The 23,404-nt window shown below is 43.0% G+C and overlaps 1 protein-coding gene across 4 annotated transcripts in view; it reads left to right on the forward strand.

Moving 5' to 3' along the window:
* The window catches only part of LOC111153576 (transmembrane protein 131-like), a 156,170-nt gene that overhangs the window by 59,795 nt on the left and 72,971 nt on the right, over positions 1-23,404 (forward strand). For 3 of the 4 annotated variants that reach the window (XM_022512696.1, XM_022512705.1, XM_022512721.1), the window contains exon 4: positions 19,718-19,786. In XM_022512696.1, coding sequence (XP_022368404.1) covers positions 19,718-19,786 — 69 coding nt within the window. Of the gene's footprint in view, positions 1-16,091; positions 16,189-19,717; positions 19,787-23,404 lie in introns of those variants that run through there. The other variant, XM_022512713.1, reaches the window with a different exon arrangement.

A 23,404-nucleotide genomic window follows, 5' to 3' on the forward strand; every position in this document is an offset into this window, starting at 1 on the left:
GAGGGAGACAAGAGAGTGTTGAGGACTGTGGAGTGGGGGAGTGCCTTCTCAGTTGGCTGTGGAGCTGAGGTCCTCTGCTCAGGGCAAGGCTGGCATGCTGGACTTGGCTCTGGTGATCACTGTTGACTGCAGTAGCATCAGAAGCACGTTTAGCTCATGGAAGTTGGCCTCTGGGGGTTAGCAAAAAGTGAATGAGTCTTCCCTACTTTGACTTAGGGGCTGTGTGGTGTAGGACCAACAGTGGTGGCAGAGATAGCTCTCAGGTCCTGTGATCCCAGCTGATGGGATGTTCCTGACTCGGTAGTCCTAGAACTGCTTCCTGGAGTGGTACACCTCCCCAGTGTGACAGGTGGCACACCTCCCCAGTGTGACCAGGATTCTTGCTGGGGCCGCTTTCCTCTTATTCTGGGAGTCCCTTCTAGAGGCCCAGCAGAGAGACTGCTCCCTTGAACCTTCCAGCAAGCTCATAAGCATCTAATTCCCTATGTGAAAATCTCTCTCTGCTTAAAATAGCTAGCTTATTTCCTGATTCTCAATGAGACCGAAGAATTTTATGATGAGAATGAATGAGCTGTATTGGAAACAGACGTTTCCCTGGAAGAATCCCAGAATGAGCAGCAGAGAGATGGGTAAATGGATCTGTGGTTCTGTCATGCACATGCGACTTCTGTTTTCCTAATGGGGGCAAGAAGACTGGAGTTGCCGGAGGGAGTTGTTCTAACAGTGCGGATTTCCAGGCTCTATCTCCTGAGATTCTGACCCAGGAAGAGGTGATGCAGTCCTGAAGTCCATATTTAAAAAAAAGCTGTTCCTGGTTATCTCTGAAGGATGCATAAATTGGATACCAGTGGACTAATTTCTTGAGTCTAGGAGCTATGCTCATGATGACCCCTTTTTTGGTTTTGTTTTTAGAATTATTTATTTATTTGAGAGAGAGCACACTTGCCTGTGCCCGCTGTGTGCTAGAGGGGGAGGGTAGAGGGAGAATCTTCAAGAGAGAATCTTCAAACTGACCTCTGCTGAGTTCGGAGACTGAGGTAGGTGGGGCTAATCGCACCACCCTGAGACCAGGACCTGAGCAGAAACCCAGAGTCCGAGGCTCAATTGATTGAGCCACTGAGGTACCCCATCATGATCCTTTTTAAAGATTCCACTGCTGAGGATTAACCTTTTCTTGAATTTAACAGGATTAATTCTGTGACTACCACCAGAATGTGGTAGTATTTCTAGAGTGGAGTGCACAGGATTTCCTTCTTTTGTTATTACTAGAGGAAAGAAAAGTACTTCTGAAGTGTTACTGAATATAGGATAAAAATTGAGTTGTTTCTAGCAAGAGTTAACAATTTAAGTGTGAAGTTTCCGTATTTTATTTATTGTATAACTATGGTATTTTACACTATAATACCACCGTTTCATTGTATAAAATACTATTAGTACATTTTTTTAATCTCTGTTTATAGTTAAGGGAAAGTCACAATGAAAGCTATTTAAAATACAGAAGTGCCTCCTCAGAAGAGAGGTCAAAGGATTATTTGGAGAACTGGCAAATTAGGAATAATTTAGTGGTTTCGGGGTTCACCGAGCTCTGTAGACCAGGTGATTTAAGGATCAGGGCTCACATGTCCACGTAGATTACTATGGGGATGGAGACAGCAGGCGGGTAGAGGACCTTTCTTGGTGTAAACAGTGTTCTGTTCTTCTTTGATTTCTTCACCCGGCACCCACCCCCACCTCCACCCCCAGAAACAAAAACACCAGTCCTGATTTCTGCACCTGTCCTTCATCCTCTCATGCTGGCTTTTGGAAGGTACAAGCTAACAGATGAAGCAGGAAGTCACCACTATTCTGTAGTCTAATAGTGCCCACTTGATTGGAATTGATTAGCCCTAGAAGACTGGAGTCCTCATAGCAGCGGGGGCTGTATGTCACATGGGCCTCCACGGACGGGCAAGACTGCTTTTCCTCTGCAGCTGCCGGGCTGCTCGAAATTAGGCAGAATGATTTGGCACTTGGATAATGGGCAGGAATTAACTGCAGCTCACCAAGTGCTGCATAATGATGGGAAATGTGGAGGGCGCTAATCAAATGCATCTGCATATGGCATTCTCATTATGTATAAGAGGCATCTGTGTGCACAGAAAGGCAATCAGCTTGGAGGGCTTGGGTGGGTGTATGTTGGGGAGGAGGAAGGGGCTTCCTCTTTCCCTTGCCACCCTGAATCCTGACGGAATGACTGAACAAGGACGCTGGCACTGTGCGGTTGCTTAGGTTCTTAACAAAAGCACAGCTTTATTGAGACATAATTCATATACAGTATGATTCAACCATTTAAAGTACACTATTCACGGTTTTTAGTCTATCTGCGAGACTAGGCAGCCATCACCACAATCTAATTTTAGAACATTTCTGTCCCTCTTAAAAGAAGCTGTTGGTTCTTTTGTAAAGAAAAGTTAGTTTGCACTTTTGAAGAGACACTTTTTTTCTGTTTTTGTTTTTGTTTTTTTTTTGTTTCTTTGGTGGGGATGCAGATGACGTTAGGCCCTCTGCAGAATCAGCGTATTTCTCAGAAAGCATGTGTTTTTATATATAGTCATAAAATAGATTTTAATGTTCCAAAGGTTACTTGCTTTTCTGACTTTTGGACCCAACCTCATTATGAGTTACATTTTAGTTACTGGGCTTGTCTAACTACTAGTTGGGACCTTTTCAGCCTCAGGTGACAGACTCCAATCATTAGGTTAAGCATCAAGGGAATTTGTTAGTCCTTTTAATCTGGTAGAAGGAGGGTTGTTGGCTCCAAGGAGTAAGTGAATTTCGGGATTCTCCCTCCCTCTCTTGGATCTTTTACCTCCATGTTGGCCTCATGGAGGACTAGTGTGGAGCTGGGGTGCACCTGGGTTCCCAACTGGTGCTGATCCAGGGCTGAAGCTGAGGGTGTGGTTTTAGGGCTCATCTCAGCTCGACTTGGGTTTTGTGTACCCGGTATTTATAAATACAGTAGGTTTTGATTTCTTCATTCTGGAATTATGAATCTACTCGTTTAAGCAGCGGGACAAAACAGCCATCTCAGGCATGCTGTGGTAATTAGTGATGCTGATTCGGATGGTGTCAGGGATTTGAAGCAGGCCCAGGCCCTGGATGCTGCCTTCTAAAAGATTCTGCCCAGCCACGGGTGAACAAAGCGGGTCTCTTATGTTACTAGCTTTACTCTTCCAAGATGTTCCGTGCCTGATCCACTGCCTTATTTTCCTCAAAAGGTTCACTATCCTGTTTTTTTAAAATTTCTTAGTTGTCTTCTTTTTATGATTTTATCTATTTGAGAGAGAACAAGAACAGGGGAAGGGCCAAAGGGGGAGGTAGAAGTAGGCTCCCCACTGAGCAGGGAACCCAGTGCAGGGCTCAATCCCGGGACTCCGGGATCATGACCTGAGTGGAAGTCAGACAGATAGATGCTCAACCTCTTAACCAACTAAACCACCCAGGTGCCCATTAAATTTCTTAGTTGTCTTGATATCTAGACATTTTGTATACCCTTGACATGACTAGGCCTGACTTTTTTTTAAAGATGAATAAAAAATACAACTTAACTGATTTCTAATACAGCTTAACTGGTTTCTAAGACTGTTGTATACATCGTTCATTCATTTGCTCTTTGTTTTCCTTAGAATGAAATTCGGTAAAGGTTTAAATTGAAATTTGGAATTTTTTTTTTTTTTTCATGATCCTGTGGTTCTGCTGTGTTATGGCGAGGCTGACTTCATACTGGATAATTAAAAAGGTATTCTGAGGCCTGAACTGTGATTTTATAAATCCGTGGCATCAGCTGAAAAGGTTTTCTTTTACTTACCAAATCCTATCCAGCAACTGTTCTCTTGGGACACGTTGGCCCACAAGACAGACCAAAATCCCTGTCCTGGTGGAACTTGCCTTCAGATCGGGGATGGGAAGGAGGCAGCAAACCTAAATACAATAAACAGCTGAAACTAATGGGTGTTTGAAGACCCTCCGTGGTATGGAGGAGGTTGGGCAAGGGCGAGGGAAAAGATGAGGACTGTGGGTGGGGTGGCGACTGTCATTAGAGTGGGGCGGCTCTTCAGAGGGAGAGATTTTTTAATACAGATTTGGAGGAGGTCATGGGGTTGGCCATGAAGTTGTGTGAGGGAAGAACTTGCTGACAGAAGAGCCCCTCCAGAGGCTCTTGACGGTGGGAACTTAGGCCCGGGAGTGCTCACAGAGCAGACCACCTACCAAGGAGGGGAAGGAATTGAAGGCAATGAGGGGGTGTGTGTGGTGTAGGGTTCAGGGGAGACATTAGCAGTGGACAGTCTTTGCGGGGGTTCTGAGCAGAACACAGTGAGATGATCTGAGTTAAATGTGTAAAGGCTGGTCTGGGGCCTCGACAGCAGGGAGAGCCCTTGAGGTCAGTTGAGGCCTGGCAGCCAGGAATCAAGACAGGGAGATGAGCATCCTCTGGCCATCCTGGAGGCGGTGAAGGTGGTGAGACTCTGGATATGCTTTGAAAGCAGAACTCATAAGATTTCCAACAAACTGATGTGGGGGGAGAGGCGGAGAACAGTCCAGGATGATTCCAAGAGTATTGGCTAGAACAACTGAGCTGAGATGGCTATCGACGAAGCCAGTGGGGTAAAGAGTTTTGTTTCAGACTTTTTTTTTTTTTTTTTTAAATGTCTTGTAGACATCCAGTTGACCTGGGGGTGCATAGCCAAGGGGTGGGACTGGAGAGAGGGCTGGGCTGGAGATGTAAGCTTGGGGTGATGTTTGGATCCTGAGATTGGACCAGATCAGCCAGTGAGGGCACATAGGCCGGAGAGAGAAGGCTTTCAGCCTGGGGGTCTCTGTCTTGATGAAGTAATGAAGGAAGAGGAGTCCCTGGGGGACTGTGGGGTCTAACTAGTGACTTAGGGAAGTAGAACAAAGTAACAACCAAGTGTTCTGGAATTGAAGCTTCTCTTAGTTTTAAAATAACTTATAAATGTGGAAATGTGTTCTTGGAATTGATCAAAAGAAATGATCATAAGTGATGTTTAAAAAGAATGCCTTCCTTTTGCTCTTGAGTTTCCTAAAACCACATAACTGAAAAATATTCACTTTTCTCAGAGACGTTAAGCCGCTTAACGGTTTTGGAGAATCGAGGGAGAGGGAGATGTTCCTGACATTGCCCTTAATTTTAGTCCTGCCTTCTCCTGTTCTTATGTGTATTTTTTTTTTTTTAAGATTTTGTTTATTTATTTGGTGGAGGCAGATCAGAAGTAGGTGGGGGGTGGAGGTGGTGAGGTAGGGGCTGGTGCTCAGTCCCAGGACCCTGAGATCATGACCAGGTGCCCCCTCTGTGCATTCTTTGGTTGTAATTATTGTGCATGGGACAGTTTTGTTTCTCGTTATTTGTTGGCAGCATTTTTTTCGTGGTGCTATTACTACCTGCAAAACACAGTTTTTATTAGGTCACTCCACTTTTTTGGGGATGAGAGCACCTTGACAAAAGGATGGAGTGGATCAAACTGTTGGCACTGGTTATCTCTGCTTTCCCCTCCCTTCTCTGCTGGGCCCTGGAGTCTGCTCTGGATTCATCCTGGGCTTTGTCTAGGGGTGGAGAATGCCTGAAGCAAAGGGGGAGATATTAGAGATGGAGCTGGGCTGCAGTGCTGGGGCCGGTTCTGACCAGTGGGAGGGTTAACAAGCCCGCAGGGCCAGACAAAGGGAGGGAGGGCCCATGAAGAGGGGCCTCTCTCCTGGGCTTGAGTGACCACAGGGCCGCTCTTTCTTCCTGACATCTTCAGCAATAACACTTGAGTGCCTCAGAGGTTTGAAAGAAAAATTACAATTTAAAAGGACAACCTCTCATGCACTATTTGCATGTGAGTGGCGCCTGTATAATTAAGAACAATTAAATTCCCTGGGCTGAAATGAAAGGGTGGCTGCAGCTACTTTTGTTGCTGTTCCAGGGGAGTGCAGCCTGGAGCTGTCAGCTCTCTTGAATTAAGTTGGAGGCATTCTGCCTGCCTGCCTCCCCCAGCCACCTAACCCCCCACCCACCCACACACACACAGACACAATAAATTCAATTCTAAAACAGACTCTTTTTTCACCTTGTCCTGATTTGTTTCTCTGGAGTCTATGGAAATCAGAATATCAGTCTTTACTATTTTGCTTTTCTTCGACCTTAGAACTGACACTTCTCGACACTTCTCTACTCACTGAGCAAACACTCTGCTGGGTGCTTTGCAAGCTCTTTAAATGTAAATTTCATTTAATCCTTGCAGTCGACCTACCTACCTATCTTAATTTTATAATAGTGAAAACTGAATTCTGGCCACAAGAACAGTAGGTGATCTCTTATACTCATCTTTCTGGTTAATTCCGCTCTTGTGTGTTGGTTTCTCATGGGGATCGTCACCTACCTGTAGGCCTTGGGAATGCAACAACCTTCTTTCATTGCTAAAACCTTCTTGATCCTTGGAGTCCTTCCTCCCAGGACAGAGTAGGAAGCAGGACACCATTATCTCTGTTCTTCCTCTTCTGGCTTTGCAAGAGCTCCACAGTTTGTCACAGGGTTGAAGGACTTTGGGTACAGCAGGAGGGTCGTTGCTTTCTGACCTGGGGCTCCTGACATCCATCCCCAGGGAAGGAGGCAGTGCATGTCAATAATTGAGTGTGTTTCAAGCAGTCTTTGAAAAGTAGGCTAGTTTTTATTCCTTGCCTTCATGGCAATGTAAGTGGTGTTGGGCTCTTATTGGCAAGGCCCCTTCGAGGACTTACTCCTAGCAGATCAGGTGGGGACAGCACCTGTGTGTTCCTTCTAGCACATCTTATATTTCTGGTGTGGTCACATCAGTAGGGACTGCCCTCCTACCCTGGGTTCCCTGAAGTGTATCATAGGGGTCCTTCCAGGTCCCTGCATGGGATTGTCCCTTCATGTGTGCTTAGGAGCAGAACGATAGGTTCTAAACTATAAGGTAGTTTCTGTGTGCCCAGTCCTAAAAGTGGTTCATACACAAGCATTTCTCATTTTACACCAGCTTGTGAACAAAGCTACCGAAAGCTACTACCACAGTCAATGACTTCCCAGTAAAAGGCGGCCAGGAGCTATCCTTTCTTTACTTAGAAGTTTCTTTGTTTTGCCATCAGATTTGGGTTACTTTTATTGCTTTAACTATGTAGCCTTCTGATTTATTAGGAAGCTGTGGTTCTGGACCACATGAAAGGGAGGCGGCACTGGGAGCCTGTCTCCCCCGGGGCCAGCAGAGGCTGGAAGGGTGGGTAAGTTACCTGGTATTAGTTCTGTTCAGCAGTGACTCCTGCCATTTCTGGTGTTTGAGAAGGGTGAGAAGCTGTTTTAGTTAGAATTAAGTTTTTAGGTAACAGAATTTTAAGATACCAGAGATTTAAAACAAGATGGATCAAAAATATATGAAGAACTTACCAGACTCAACACCCAAAAAAACCCCAAGTAATCCAATCAAGATATGGGCAGAGGACATGAATAGACATTTCTGCAAAGAAGACATCCAAATGGCCAACAGACACATAAAAAATGTTCCACATCACTCGGCATCAGGGAAATACAAATCAAAATCACAATTAGATACCACCTCATACCAGTCAGAATGGCTAAAATTAACAAGTCAGCAAATAACAGATGCTGGAGAGGATCCAGAGAAAGGGGAACCCTCCTATACTGTTGGTGGGAATGCAAGCTGGTGCAGCCATTCTGGAAAACAGCATGGAGGTTCCTCAAAAAGTGGAAAATAGAGCTACCCTACAACCCAGCAATGGCACTACTGAGTATTTACACCAGAAATACAAATAGAGTGACCTGAAGGGGCACATGCACCCGAATGTTTATAGCAGCAATGCCCACAATAGCCAAACTACGGAAAGAGCCCAGATGTCCATCAACAGATGAATGGACAGAGAAGATGTGAGATATATACACACAATGGAATATTACTCAGCCATCAAAAGAAATGAAATCTTGCCATTTGCAACAACATAGATAACTAGAGGGTATTATGCTAAGCAAAATAAGTCAGTTGGGGAAAGACAAATACCATATGATTTCATTCATACGTGGAATTTGAGAAACAACAGATGAACATAGGGAAAGGGAAGGAAAAATAAAATAAGATTAAAAACAGAGAGGGAGGCAAATAATAGAGATTCTTAACTCCAGGAAATAAACTGAGAGTTACTGGAGGGGAGGTGGGTTTGGGATGGGGTAACTGGGCGATGGGCATCAGGAGGGCACCTGATGTGATGAGCACTGGGTGTTGTGTACAACTGATGAATCACAAACTCTACCTCTGAAACTAATAATACACAATATATTGATTAATTGATTTTATATAAATTTTTAAAAATAAGGCAAAAAAAAAAAAGAGATAGTTTTATATCTTCTATGTGAGTCTGGACTTCCATAGCCTTTAGCGCCAGGAAGTGTTCAGGGACCCCTGCTCCCTCCAGATCATGCATTGCCTTCCCTAGGGTCCTGGGCCTGGTACTCAGGATGCAGGGCGAAGAGGCTTGTGTCCATGACAGCAGGTAGGAGGAAGGAATGAAGGAGAGGTCCAGAGGGTTCCTGGAAGCTGCTGCACAATACTCCAGCTTACCTCCCATTTGTTGGAACTTGGTCCCATAGCCATATCCAGCTGCAAGGGAGCCTGGGAAAGGTGCCCAGCAAAAAATGATATGCAAGAGGGAGAGAAGAGATAATAAGGGCTGAAGAACAAATTCCTGTCACACAGAACCCTGGGAAAGAAACCATGAAACCTTTACCATTATCTCTCCAGGGGAGATTGTTTTTGACATAACACATTTTTAAGCCTTCCCCACTCACCCGCTGCAGTCCCTAGGGGAAAAAAAATAACCCAGCCCTTCTGATTTGTAGTAAGGTGTACTTGTCTTTCTGGGAACATTCTAGTCTAGTTTCTCCAGTGTCAGTATTACTTGGGTTTCACATGAGAAAAATCAGCGCTTGAGACATTCTGACAGTGGGATTCTATCCTACAAGACGTGAGCTTGGCAGTCCTAAGCGATGCTCTGTGGGCAAGTGTGTGGTGTGAGCCATGGTGTTTCGTAGACAGCTTGACAGGCCAGTTAAAAGAGCTGCTGCTACATTAACAACAACAACAAAAACAAACCAAAAAATCAGAGGGCAGTTTCACTTTTTGTTTCACTTTTAAAGAAGACCTGACCTTGTTGGAGAGTGACTTGTTGTCCAGGTATTCTGAGAAACAGGAATGCCTGGACATACAAGTTAGTATTGGGCGAGACTAACCATCGCCTTGCCTTCCCAGTAAGCTGATGCCATGAGTCCTTCACTTGCTCTGGCCAAGAAGGCCGTGAGAAACAGTTAAAAAGTGTTGACATTTTTCATTAGAGTTTTCCAAAGGGATTGCTAATAGTCTCTGTAGTTGCCTGAAGATGATTTTGATATATTGCTCACATTGGGAATTAAAAAAAAAACTGGGGCACCTAGCTGACTCAGTTGGTAGAGCATCTGATTCTTGATCTCGGGGTCATGAGTTCAAGACCCACTGTTGGGTGTAGAGATTACTTAAGTGAATAAAACTTAACATTTTTTTTTTTTTTTAAATGAGTTCATTGTGTTTGAATTAAAGTGTTGCTCTGGGATGTGAAATGACATAGTATTATTCTTTCATTCTACCAAGAAACTAAGAAATTGCTTTGCATATGTCAGTGTTTTTCCTTCTTTGCCTTTCTGTGGTCTGTGTGCCTTAATTTCTGTTTCTCCCCTTGTCTGGAATTCCTCCTTCATTTCACCTGAAGACAGCACATCCAGCCTTCCAAGCCCTACTCTGTGCCACCTCTTCCAGAATACTTCCTAACCTGCTCCACACCCATTTTTTCCATCTCAGGGACTGTGCTCCACCTTGTCTTATATGCAAGACCATAAGCCTTTGGTTCAAACTGCTTTGGCTATTGTCATCTCTTAATGCAGGGAAACTGAAGAAATTAATGGCAGTGTGATTTGGCATTGCTGCTTTTATCATGTGAATAAGTATAGCTACCCAGTTGCTGAAAGGGTTGTAGATGAGCTTTAAAAAATAGCTGGGTCTTATGTTCAGAGAACTAATATCTAAAGTAATATGGACACTTCTGTAGCTCAAATTTGGTTTTCTAGAAATAGCCACAGTATTGCAGAAACTTGGATTGTCTGCCTGTGACTGAGAAAGATAAGTCCTTCATCCTGAGTCTCCCCATTCCCTTAGTGTTCTTGTGAATTTCTGCCTTGGCTTCCACTTCTGATTGTAGCATCTGGCCAACTCTTGCTGCTTAGAGACTGAATTCCTTTTTCATCCTAACTTGGTGTCCTAGAAATGAAAGGTAGTGCAAAATGCATTTGGTGTTCTGCAGATATAAAAGTTACAATTATTTTAACATATAGTAGAATCTAGGAAAATGTGTTATTACATCTTTAAACTGTAGATGGAAAGCCATAAATTGCACTAAGGCTTAAGTTGGAACAGGAGTTAGGAAACATGGGCTTAATTACTGGCCTCTTCTTTCATTTATTTATATATTTATTTTGCCTTTTCTTTCTTTCTTTCTTTCTTTCTTTTTTTTTTTTTTTTTTGCAAATTTAGTCACTTAGCTAAAGGAGTTCTTTATGACATGTGGATTGTGATGTAAATACAATAATATATTTTAAAATTATTTGAAATGAAAATACAGTGCTCTTTGAGGGTTACCAGACCCAATTCCAGTGTGCGTGGGTGTTCCCCCAAATATAACACCAAGCAATTCTAGGACACCAGCAGGATGTCCAAGAATTCAACTCAGTTCTGACTCAAAGATCGCATAAGTTAAGGGGTCAGACCTACAAGACAGCCCTCTCCGCTGGCCCCCACTTCAGATGCCAGTCACAAGCCTGTTGGCATTGTGACTGTTACTTGTGCTTCTGACTGACAGGTTCAGATTGGTGGTTCCAATGACCTTCTCCTTAGGTTTGATTAATTTACTAGAATGCTGTCAGAAATCAGGAAAGCACTTAGATTCATAAATTTTTTAAAGGATATGATAAAGGATATGAATCAACAGCCAAAGGAAGAGATGCATAGGGCCGGGTCTGGGGAAAGGGCGCTGAGCTTCCACGCCCTCTCCACACCTTCCACTCTTCTGCCTCCCTACCAGTTCACCAACCCAGAAGCCCCGGGAAGTAGTCTCTGGTTTTTTGTGGAGGCTTGCTTGCTTTCTTTCTTTCTTTCTTTCTTTCTTTCTTTCTTTCTTTTTTTTTTTTAATTTTTTATTTTTTAAATTTCATTGTAACAGAATTCATTGTTTATGCACCACACCCAGTGCTCCAAAATAAAGATAGACTAAGTCCTTGGCCATCAGCTGAACCAATCTCCAGTCCTATCCCCACCCCTACAAGAGGAGGTTGGGGCAGAGAAAGTTCCAAGTCTCTGATCACAAGGTTGTTTCCCCTGGCAACCAGCCCCCCCCCACTAGGTTGGGTTCCAACATTCATTAACATAACAGAAGACTCCTTTATCACCCTTAACACTTGGGAAATCCCAAGAGTTTGGGAGCTGTGATCCATAAACTGTGGACAAAGACCAAATATATATGAGAAATAAATAGTAACAAACGACAATATTGCAAATGCCTTTTGAACATAAGGTCCTGTTAGTGCCAGTAGAAGGCAGGGACAGATCTGAGGGGTGTGAATGTGTCAGGTCCCCACAGGGCCTTCAGCATCCATTGCATGGGGAGTTAAGAAGAGTACAGGAGTCAGAATCTCCACAAGTCTCCCCGCGGGCAGGTAGGCCATCAGTCACCAAGATGGGCACACCACAGCCCTATATCCACTGAGGATAAATTTCAAGAGCCCCCGTGGATGCCTGAAACTGCAAGTAGTACTGAGCCCTATCTGTGCAGTTGACCCTTGAACATAATGGGGCTGGAGGTACTTAACTCCTGGTGCAGCTGAAAATCCATGTATAACTTTTGATTCTTCCAAATCTTCACTACAGATAGCCCACAGTTGACTGGAAGCCTTATTGATAACCTAAATAGGCTGTTGACACATTTTGTAGTTTCTGTGAATTACACACTGTATTCTTACCATAAAGTAAGCTGGAGGGGGAAAAATGTTAAGAAAATCACAAGGAAGAGAAAATTCATTTACAGTATCAAATTTATTGAAAAAAAAAATTTGTGTACAAGTGGACCCATGCACTTCAAACCTGTGTTCAAGGATCAGCTGTGCTGTTTTTATTCCTAATCATACATACCCATGATAAAGTTTAATTTATGAATTAGGCACAATAGCAGATCAACACCAATAGTAATAAAATAGAACAGTTATGACAGTATACATAAAAGTTAAATGAATGTGATCTCTTTCAAAATACCTTATTGTACTGCACTCACCCTTCTTGTGATGATGTGAGATGTCAAATGCTGACCTAGTGAGATGAAGGAGGTGAGCGCTATAGGCTTTGTGACTTAGCCTGAGGCTGCTATTGACTTTCTGGCTATGTATCAGAAGAATGATTATCTGCTTCTGGACTGGGGTTGATGGCAGGTGACTGAAACCACAGCAAGGGCAACCATGGCCTGGGGGAGACTAGTGGGCGGTGCTGTGTGATCCGACGGGGGAGTCCGAGCCAGATGCTGAACTCTGCCATGGATTCCATTGGGACGGGGCTGGAGGCCGTCTGTGGGATGGTGTCTGGTACATTTGGAAACCCAAGGCAGGAGCTCAGCAGAGGGGTCTAGGCCACAGATACACAGTCTTGGGAAATGAATCAGTCAAACCACAGAAACCAGTTCTGGCTGATTGAAGCAGAAAAGGAATTTATTGAGAAGATGTTGGGCAGCTCTCAGAATCTCTAGGAAGACTGAAGAACCAGGCTCAGAAAACAAAGCAAGGAAGCGGGTTGTAGCAGATAGAAGCACAGCCAGGATTGTGCCATGGAAGCAGATGCCGAGGACACTGCTGTCCTTGACTCCTGCCCTGCTGCCTGGCTGCCGAGCTCATTCCCAGAATGATTCTCTGCTTCCTTCCCTTCCATGTGGCCCCAGCTCCCGATGCCCTGCTTCTGGCAGGAGAATCTGGCCAAGTCCCAGTCACATGTCAGCATCTTGACTACAAGCAGGGCTAGAAAAATGAGTAACTGGCCCTTTCAGAATCCAGGAGGGGTGACACTGGGAAGTCTGTGGTTAAAGTAAGGAAACCTGGATGCTGCACAAGGAGATGACAGATGTCATCATAGGAAAGTGTCACCTAGCTGGTGATAGCTGAAACTTGGGGGTAGGTGTGACAGGACAGAGGGAGAGTTTAGGGAGCACTGAGGGGACAGTGATGTGGGGGAGAGGAGTTTGACAGGGAGCTGAGAAGGAGCAGCACAGAGGAAAAAGGGAGACTGGGTGAGATTTTCTAGAAACCAAGGAGGGACCCTTCAGGAGAAGAGCCAGGCAGATTGAGTAACATCAGCACTTGCTGAGGTCACTGATGACCTCAGCAAAGCGTTTCTGGGAGAGTGAGGGGGCAGGACACCAGCGACTTGGATGGGAGACAGTGTAACACAGGGGCTTCTTCCCTGTCAGCCACCTGGCAGCGGAGTGGGCATTGGCTGGTTGTTTAAACGCCCAAAACGTCGGTTTCTTTGGGTATGGAAATGCAATAATAATGGTGTCCACACTGGGTTCTGAGGATTACATGGGACAGTGCTGGGCTCAGCATCTGGTACACTATGAGTGCTTAATAAGTGTACTTGCTGTTGTTACCTTTGCCCAGAGCTAAAGGGATGACGGTCAAAGGGTTTTCCCAAGTGACAAGAGCATGAGTCTCTCCTGTGTCTAAGTGGAGAAGGAGGAGAGCAGGAGGGGACGTTGAACATCCTGGAGAGGGCAGGGTGGGTAAAGACCTGTCATCAACCCAGGTTCCATCCAGAAAGGTGCCTTAGAACCTTAGTCTTTGAGAGAAGGAACGCCTGCCTCATCCATGGGTGGTATGAACTGGGAGAACGTCTTTGCAACTCGAGGGACAGATTGGTGTGCACAACTTTTGTCCTGGCCTTGGGAAGGCCTGCCCATCAACACGTGGATATCCCATTACCAGTGAGAGGGTCTCTGACAGACTGCTGCTGGTATTATTGCTCCAAGGACTTTCCTCTTGACTTTGACCTTGAAGTCTGAGGCTTTCTATAATAGAAGCTAGGAAAATCATGTCCAACCAAATGATTTTTTCCCCCCATTTTGGGAATTCCAGGGGGAAAATACTGGTTTCTGCCTTCACTCTCAGGTGGTTCTTTGCCAGTCATTACTTCGCCAGGAAAAATGGCAGTTCTGACCTTAGGAGATGTGCGTGTGTCTATCATATTTTTCTTCTGTAAACTTCTGGGAGAAGTATTTTTTAAGTTAAAAGTAAGAGCTGAAAGCAGTTTGTAGTACTAATATTATGATGTGGAATTTCATAACTCATGTAGTTCTAGAACTTATTTCATAAATCATGCAGTTGGGCTTTTTCACCTTGATCTGTAAAGCTGGGCACTATTGAATGAATCACAGGAGTGATCAGGGAGGGCCGCTTCTGGGCTTCCTTTCCGTGGGGACCTGTGGAGGTCTTTCGCTGGCATTGGCATGCTTCCGTAAGGGCTGCCCCAGGCAGGAGCTGCTTCTGTCTGTGCAGGGGTCCTTCCCAGTTCTGCTGTATAACGGAAAAGTACTGAAATCCCTCCAGGTTCATGGGAATAACAGCTGAGTCCTGAAAATACCTGCTATTGGCTCAGGGTCCAAGGGGACTGACAGTGCACGAATCCCTACCTTTGTGAATCTGTAGGTCTTTTCCAGCATTGGCAGTACTGGTCTCTGATGGGCACTCCCAGTTCTCGCAGCTAGGGAGAACAGCCCGGGAGGTAGCTCAATAGCGTAACAGGTCTTTCCTTGAATGTTTCAGAGTCTAGACAATAGTGTTATTTAGCTACAGTCTCCTTTGTTACCTTTCTCAGGCAGAGAGGGTTTTGCAGAACACGTGGGAAGCCAGTCCTCTTGTCCTGGTGCTCATCCAGTGGCTAAAGCCTGGTCATGGTCCTCTCTCGAGGGACTGAAAGAAAGAGTTTGCATGGAAAAGGCAGAGAGCTGTAGCTGTTAGGGCTTTGAGAGGCTAAGGAAAACCAGGCCATTTAGGAATATGGAAAACCAGACCGTTCCATCCTCCCTGGAGCTGGTCACCATTGTTTCTCAGATCCCTGCCAGAGGTTAATTTTTACCTGTTCAGCAAGGATGACAACAGCCTGTGTGGGCTGTTTCGGAAACAAGTTTGTCTTCTCCAGAAACTGATTAAACCTTCAGGTACCTTTAGGAATAAAGGCCCGGTACAGACCCACAGTGCACAAGACTGTTTTCAGGGCACATCGTGGCGCATGTTAGGCTCGTGTCCCCACCCAGCGTTCTTGTCCTCCAGCAAGGCCTCATTGTTGGCTGCCCCCCTTTCTGCTCCCTCCTGTCCTCCCTCTTCCTGCTCAGCACTCCACCATTCAGAGCTGCCAGCCCAACTGTCTAGTGTGTTTTCCTCGCTCAGGTGGTGTGCTCCAGATGTGGCCAGTGCTCTCCTTAGCCTCTGTGTCTTCCCTCCTGCTGTTAGCTTTGTTCAAGTGGCCTCCCTTCAGTTTCCATTCGAGGTCACTGTTCTTTGAGGCCCCTGACTCCTCCCACCCCCAACCCCGAGCTTTCCTGACCATTTCAGAGATTTCTGTTATTCTCTTTGAATTTTCTTGATCTTTGAGTTTGGCTTATTGGCCTGCAAGCCTTGTCTGGTGTCCTGGATCATAAGCTTGAGGGGAGAATCTTCCTCGAGCTAAGCCCCTGCCCCAGGGCAGCCAGTCCATACTGAGTGGAGGCCACGAGGCCCCGTCTGCAGCTGCTGGGCCCTGTTTCTCATTCCAGAGAGGTGGAGCACTGCATTTGCCCAGATGCGTTTGTTGGTCAGATAGCATTTCTGAATGGCCAGAACAGTTGGTTATAGTTAATCCATTTCCATATCGAAATCACTGGACTGAAATGTTTCAGTGGGTGTGTCTGATTTAATTTTCCTAGGAATACGGAGTCCGGGCATCTGAACGCTCCTGTAAGGATGTCAGAGCCGTGCTCCTGCAGTTTGCCAAAGAGGAAACTCAAAGCGGACCTGGGACCTGAACCAAGGTCATCTCTTTTCCACAGAAATTCCTTTGCTCTTATTCTACCCACTTTTTGGAACTGTTTTTGTTGTTGTTTTGTTTATTTTTTATAGAAAGAGAAAAGAGTTAGCTGAAGTTTCTGAAAAAAGAAGAAGATAAAAGAGGAAAAAACTCAGATAATCTTAGGCGATGATATTCTTTCCAAATATTATGTGTAGAATTCCTTGTCCACATGTCCTGCCAGTGAGGGAGGAGTCAACACTGGGGACGGCCAGTGTCCTCAGAAGGGCTAAGAGAGTGTGGGGGGCAGGGTTCATATAAACAAGAGCTCCCTCACCTCAAATAACCGTCACCTCGACGTCCTCTCCCTGTGCTCCTGTTAGGGAAGCAAAATGGCTCCTCATTTATTTTTCTCTTCTCATAAAGGGCTTTTCCTTAGAATTATCTTGTTGGTGGGACTGGGGTGAACATTAGAAATATGTGGCATGAATTTATCATTTGTTTTTATAAGATATCTGAGTTTCTTTTATGCCAGATGAGGGACATCCTAAGAGTGAAAGAGGGCAAGTGAGCTGTGGCGTAAAGGAAGCATTCACGCTATTGAGGGCACACATATGAAAAGTTTAATGCTGACTTTTTTAGTAAGGGAGAAAAAGGAGGGAATTCTGTCTTTTACTGCTGTAACTCCTAAGGCTTAAGTTACTTGGATGTCATCGAGTTGGAAATGAAAATGTTGGCATCTTTAAACACAGTATAATTTCTTTGCCACCAGTGATATTTGAGGATGGTTGTTGATGTCCACAGTTGACTTAATTTTGGCAGTTTGCTCTGTCTTTTCCCCCTTCAGTCTTTAACAAATACTTGAGGGCGTGTGTGCGTGAGTGGGTATTGTCCAGGGCAGTATCTACACTAAAGCAGTTTTATCTTTGAGAACTAACTTTTTAACTTAAGACAGTGATGTTAAAGCTCCTTATAACTTGATCTCCTTTCCAAATTGTCAAAGTCAAGTGAGCTGAAACTGACCAAAGAGAAAAAATAAATCTGTTCTGTGAGTTTTAGAGAGAAATAGTGACATGATTTTACTTCTCCATGATGAAATTAAAATAGGGTTTTTGTTTTCTGAAGTTAGGGAAATGCTGACCATGTGTAGTTTATTGCTTTAAGGTGGACCATACATAGCTGACTTCTGTTGGGTTTGTAAAACTTCCTGATTGCGGGATTTAAAAATCTCTGTTATGATATGAGATGGCCCAGGTTTATGTTTCATTTGTTCTATTCAGAGATAATTACTGCTACCCGTTTGGAACTTTTAATTCCCCAGGTCAGCTCTGACTCAAACTCGATCGGCTTCTCCATCTGCTCTCATTACTTTTCTTGTCAGGTGACAGTCTTCCTCTTAGTAACATGATCTAATATTTATTGCACTTTTAACTATGTGCCAGACACAAAGCAAAGGCATTATTATCTCATTTTAACCTCAGGGTAATTATATGGTAGATACTGTTGCCATCTTAATTTTAAAATCGTAAGGCTGGGACTTGTGAGAAGTGATTGACCTGCCAGGACTAGAGAGTGGTGACCTTGGGCCTGGAATTTAAGTTTGTCTGCATTCTGAAGCCCAAACCCTCACCCAGCCACTAGACTGCCTTGGATCCTTGGGTGGGTCCTGTGAACTTGGATAAGCCTGAACTATATACTAGCTTCAAGTTTCTGACCTCAACAGACCTGCATTGGAATTCTGGCTCTCTTAGTAGCTATGTGATCTTGAGTGAATTGCTTAAATCCTTAAAACCTTGTCTTCATTCTGAAGTTGGGTGTGAAATCCAATGTAAGTCTACTTTCGGTGCACAGGACAAAAGAGACTATAGTTATTTTGCTTAATACTTATGCAGTAGCCTGACTTTTCTAAGACAGTTTTTGGCATGTGAAGTTGCCTGTTTTGTTTTTCTTCTGGGATGCTGAGCCCTGGCCAGCTAGATCTGATGTTCACATTTCTTTACATCTGTCACTTCCTGGGATTCTCTGAAACATTTCTGGAGGCAACTAGGTGAGTTAGTGGCCTTTTTGTACACAAGTTATGGAGGGAGTCCTGGCCTTTTGGGGTTGGAGGGAGACCAGTAATCAGCATGCCTCTTCTCTGCTCAAGTTCAATACAAGTGGAGAAGTGGCAGAAGTTGGGCTGGTGAAGACTGAGCTGTCACCTTGATTTAGATAGGGGCAATGAAGTGGAGGGAGGAAGGGAAGATTGCAGCCAGGATTCTCCCTGTCAAATGAGGGTTTGGGAGGGGTTCTCTGGTCTCTGTGTTGTCTGCACCTTAAGGGAAAATGGGAGACCGGCTTGCTGAAGGTCACAAAGCTTCTATTGGCCAGTGGCTCTGAAACTCAGATGTCCACTCCTGGACCCAGTCTTGGGACCATGTTTGGTGGAGCGCTAGGTGGAAAGATTGTATTTTGCAAAGTTTGCTGGAGTTTTTGAAAATAGCTACACTTGTTACATTTTGGGGCTTCTTCGGTTAAATGTTTTTGGATTACATGGCTTTTAGAAGGGTATATAAACCGGGTACCTGGGTGGCTTAGTTGGTTAAGCGTCTAACTCTTGATTTTGGTTCAGGTCTTTATCTCTGGGTCATGAGATTGAGCCCCGAGTTGGACTCAGTGCTCAGCATGGAGTCTGCTTAAGATTCTCTCTCTGTGTCTCCCCCTCCCCCACCATGTGTGCATGCTCTGTCTCTCTCTCTCTCAAAGAAATAACTATTTTTTAGAAAATAAAATGTCATATGATGACTGATAGTTTCTTGGTGTATATATCACACATACACACACACATACATATACATGTGCTTTGAGTTTTATGTCATTAAGTGTATTTATGTATGTGTATTTGTATGTATATTGTGTTATTATGTTATACATATGTTTTTCTTCTGTTTGTTTTCTTTATATGTTTTTTGGTATGTTAATTTATGTATTGGTTCTAAAGAAAAATCATCGTAATGATTAAGAACTGCAGAAGAATATGACCTGCCATGTGAGGTTTTATGTAATGATTATTCTTATAAGTACAGATTTGGTGATGGTTTCAGCATTGAGGAGCAACCCTGTCTACACTCCCCCATCCTTTCCCTGTTACAAATAGTCTACTAATTTAGAGACCAAATCTCTTTCCCTCTCCAGCCCCTCACCCCCACCCACCTTACATGTATGTCTTGTCTTGATTTAAAGTTTATGAAAATAGTCATGTTATTCAAATGCATCCAGAAATGAAGCCTGTTAAAACTTATATGCAGTCCCATTTTTTGTTGAACGCTTACAGAATCTGTACATTTGATATGAAGTTACATTAACTATCATCTAAAAGTATCTTAAATTTTTGCAGCTGTAGAATTATATTAGACTTCTCATAACTCAGTTTTTACATTTAAAACCAATTTAGACTCATCTATAAGGAAGGAAAATTATAGGTCATGAGAACCATTGGCCTAAGTATATATTAACTCAGCATTTAAATCTCAAAACTACAACAAAATTAATCTGTCTTGTCTTTTCTTTTTTAGCTTTTCAGACAAACTATTCAGTGGAAAGGGCTTACATTTTCAGCCATCAGTTCTAGATTTTGGAATTCAGTAAGTATCTTTTCTTTATAATTCTTAATAACTTGTTTTATTTGCATTTTTTGTTTTCAGGATATCATTTATACATACTTAAATATATTAATATATTTAAAATGTATTTATATATAGCACATTTATATATCTATAAATAAAATGTTAAATACATTTTAAGTATATTAGTAATATGAGGGATATTGATCCTGGGACTTGTTCAGAGGAATATTTTTGTGGAAGGGAGAATGTAAGATTGTTTTAACCATTTCTTCAGTTTTTGTTTTGTTTTTTTTTTAAGATTTTATTTATTCATTTGACAGACAGAGATCACAAGTAGGCAGAGAGGCAGGCAGAGAGAGAGGAAGGGAAGCAGGCTCTCTGCTGCTGAGCAGAGAGTCTGACGCGGGACTCCATCCCAGGACCCAGAGATCATGACCTGAGCTGAAGGCAGAGGCTTTAACCCACTGAGCCACCTAGGTGCCCCGATTTCTTCAGTTTTTAATAAATACTCCTTATAATGTGATTGGAATTTAATAAGAAGTGATTGAAATTTAATAAGAAGTCAATATTAAGTGACTGGAATTTAATAAGAAGTCAGTATTGTTTTTCTATAACAAATCAAGTTATTTTATAGTGAAAAACACTAAATATTAATGGTTTTGGAATTCTTTGCCTTAGATCCATTTGCTTGTTTTTACTGCTTGTTATGCTTTGTTATGCGCAGTGCAGACATTAGTTACTCCATTCAAGACTTTGGAACGAAGTGGGAAAGACAGCATATAAGCTGCAGTTACTTACTCATCCTAAGTACGATGATGCCTTCATCACGTTCAGAACTGTGAAGACGAAGGGAACGTGACTTGATTGTTGGTTGAGGGACGAATCTGGGAACTTGGAGAAGTTAGAAGGGTGATGCTGAGCAGAAGGAAGAACTTAAGGACTCTCTTGTAGGCTGTAATGCTTACAGTGGTTGAAGTTGGAAACCTCGGGTGTTAAACGCCCTGGATGTAGAATGTCTTGGCTCTGAGGAGATACTGTGCCACGTTCGTAGAGTTTCAAGTATGGAAGTAAAAGTGTTTCAGGTGTCAGAGCCCCACTTGCTTCAGTAGCCTGGAACATTAATTTCATGAAGAGCTGTTTTGAGTTACAAGAAGAGTTAGGTGAATGAATTAGGCATGGTGCTGGGAGAGCATCTGGGGTGCCCTCCTTGACTCATCTGGATTGCCTTCTTTCCCTTTCCTTCTGGTCAGCAAAAGGTTAGAGCTGCAGTAAAGGAGAAGGAATGTTAAATGTAAAAGTAAGTACCTTGTTGAGTTTTTTTTTTTTTTTTTAAAGATTTTATTTATTTATTTGACAGACAGAGATCACAAGTAGGTAGAGAGGCAGGCAGAGAGAGAGAGGAGGAAGCAGGCTCCCTGCTGAGCAGAGAGCCCGATGCGGGGCTTTGATCCCAGGACCCTGAGATCACGACCTGAGCCGAAGGCAGAGGCTTTAACCCACTGAGCCACCCAGGTGCCCCCCTTGTTGAGCTTTTAATGGTGATTCTGTAAAAGGAAGAAGAGAAGAAAGTGGGAAGGGTGCTGGCTATCTTTACAATATTCTAGGTGTCTGCCTCATTGTGTTTGAATTTGCACATTTTTACTGTTCGGTAAAGAAGTGTTCAAAGCTGAATTTATGATAAAACTTCACTGGTTTGAGATTCTGAGAGATCGCTTTACTTAGGTGAAAAGTCTTTATTGTAAGTGGGAATTTTAATGCAGGACCTACTTTTACAAATACATAGCCTATTACATACAAATACAACATTAATACATACAAATACAACATTGTCTATTACACTGTATGTTAACTAACAAATTTAAATAAAGATATGGAAGAGAAAAAAGAAAAAAATATTACAGTCTGGTAGACATAGTAAAATGAATAGTAGTAAGTAAAGTTAGATGAGGGTAACAACTCCAGTTGATGAGACACTGGCTATGATATATTTCCTCTTCAGTAAGATAAAAGTCCTGAGAACAGTGCACATGGATGGATGGATGTCTTGGCTACAAATGTTAACTGGCTATTTGCATCCGTTTCTGGCCCTGATAACTGGAAGCAGGTTGAAAAGCAAATGTTTTAAATGTTTTATTTACAAAGGTTATCACACTTTAGCCTTGTCTCACCTTTGGATGATTCAGTTTTGTTTGTGTAGTACTTTATAGTTCTCAAAGTATAGTGTATCTCTTGTCAGCTGAGTCTTCTATCAATCCTAGAAGGATAGTGGAATAGTGGGGGGGGGGGCAGGCATTATCTGAGAGAGAGAGAGAGGCAGAGAGTTCTATGTGTGTCATTTTCAAATTGTACTTGAACATGAACTACAGATGCTCATGAATTTGGTGCTGAGCAGTAATGTTTTTTGCCCAAGGGCATTTCACTAGAAGTGACAGAATAAGTCTTCTCTAGCACATACCTTTTTTTTTTTTTTTTTTTTGGATGAGCTCTAGGATATGATTATGGGAATAAATTATTTTTGCTAAAGTTTTTTAAAAATCTCGGTAAGAACAAATGGTAACCTAAATTAGAATGCTTCTTTATTTTTTTTTTTAAGATTTTATTTATTTATTTGAAAAAGAGAGAACATGAGTGGGGTGAGGGGCAGAGGAAGAAGCCAGCTGCCCACTGAACAGAGAGCCCAATGTGGGGACTCAGTCAGGTCCTGGGATCATGACCTGAGCTGATGGCAGATGCTTAACCGACTGAGCTGCCCAGGCATCCCAGAACACTTCTAAAATTAGTCAAATTCTTCCTTACTTTTTACATATGGTCTATTTTATAGGCATTAGATTCAGACTTCAGCCAGAGAGTTCTCCTCCTGATTTCTTCACTACCTTTATTCAGCTTTTGCTATTGTTTATTTCAAAGTTGACCTTGGGCAAACCCGTTTCATCCCTTTTCATCACTGCAGTTTCCCTCAGGGATGCAGAATCAGGATCTTGTTACTCACCTGCGTTCTGCCCACTTCTTAGGGTTTATTATAAGGGTTAATATTCCGCTGGTCCGGAGATTAAAAGTGCTAATCATTCATAAGAGATTTTAATCATTCTTCTGTAGTATTAAATTAGTAGAGTATCTTCCAGTTGTCACTTGTGACTGAAATTCTTATCCTCATAACACTTTTAAAAATAGAACTAAAAATATAATAAAAATAGCACAGTGGTAACTAGGTCTGTGCTAGGTCTGGTGCGGTTTCTGGTGGATGCCAGCCATCATGGGGCTCTGTAGAATTACAGTTTGGGGTCTGATTTTCTAAGATGTTTTTGTTTGGGCAACATCTGTATTTTTTTAAACTAAACATCTTGTATTCCAATGATACAAAGCTTTGAGGTTAAGTAGTAATAACTTTGCTGATTGAGTCTATTATTTACGTAAAACCTTAAATGATGGAGTCTTTGTTTATTTAACTTAACTTAGTGAAGGGAGAAGGCAAATGTGAGCCCAGTACACCCAAAGCAGAGCTCTCAGAGGTGACCCCTTATGGTAATATAAAAAATTTTAGTTGTATTAGGTAAGAACATTAAAAAAATAATAATAATAAAAAGTTTAAAAATCAAGAATCACATTAGTGTGTATTTTATTTATAACTGGATGTAA

The sequence above is a fragment of the Enhydra lutris genome, unplaced genomic scaffold (assembly GCF_002288905.1).
Source record: "Enhydra lutris kenyoni isolate GAN:26980312 unplaced genomic scaffold, ASM228890v2 scaffoldscaffold3, whole genome shotgun sequence".
Taxonomy (NCBI): Eukaryota; Metazoa; Chordata; class Mammalia; order Carnivora; family Mustelidae; genus Enhydra; species Enhydra lutris.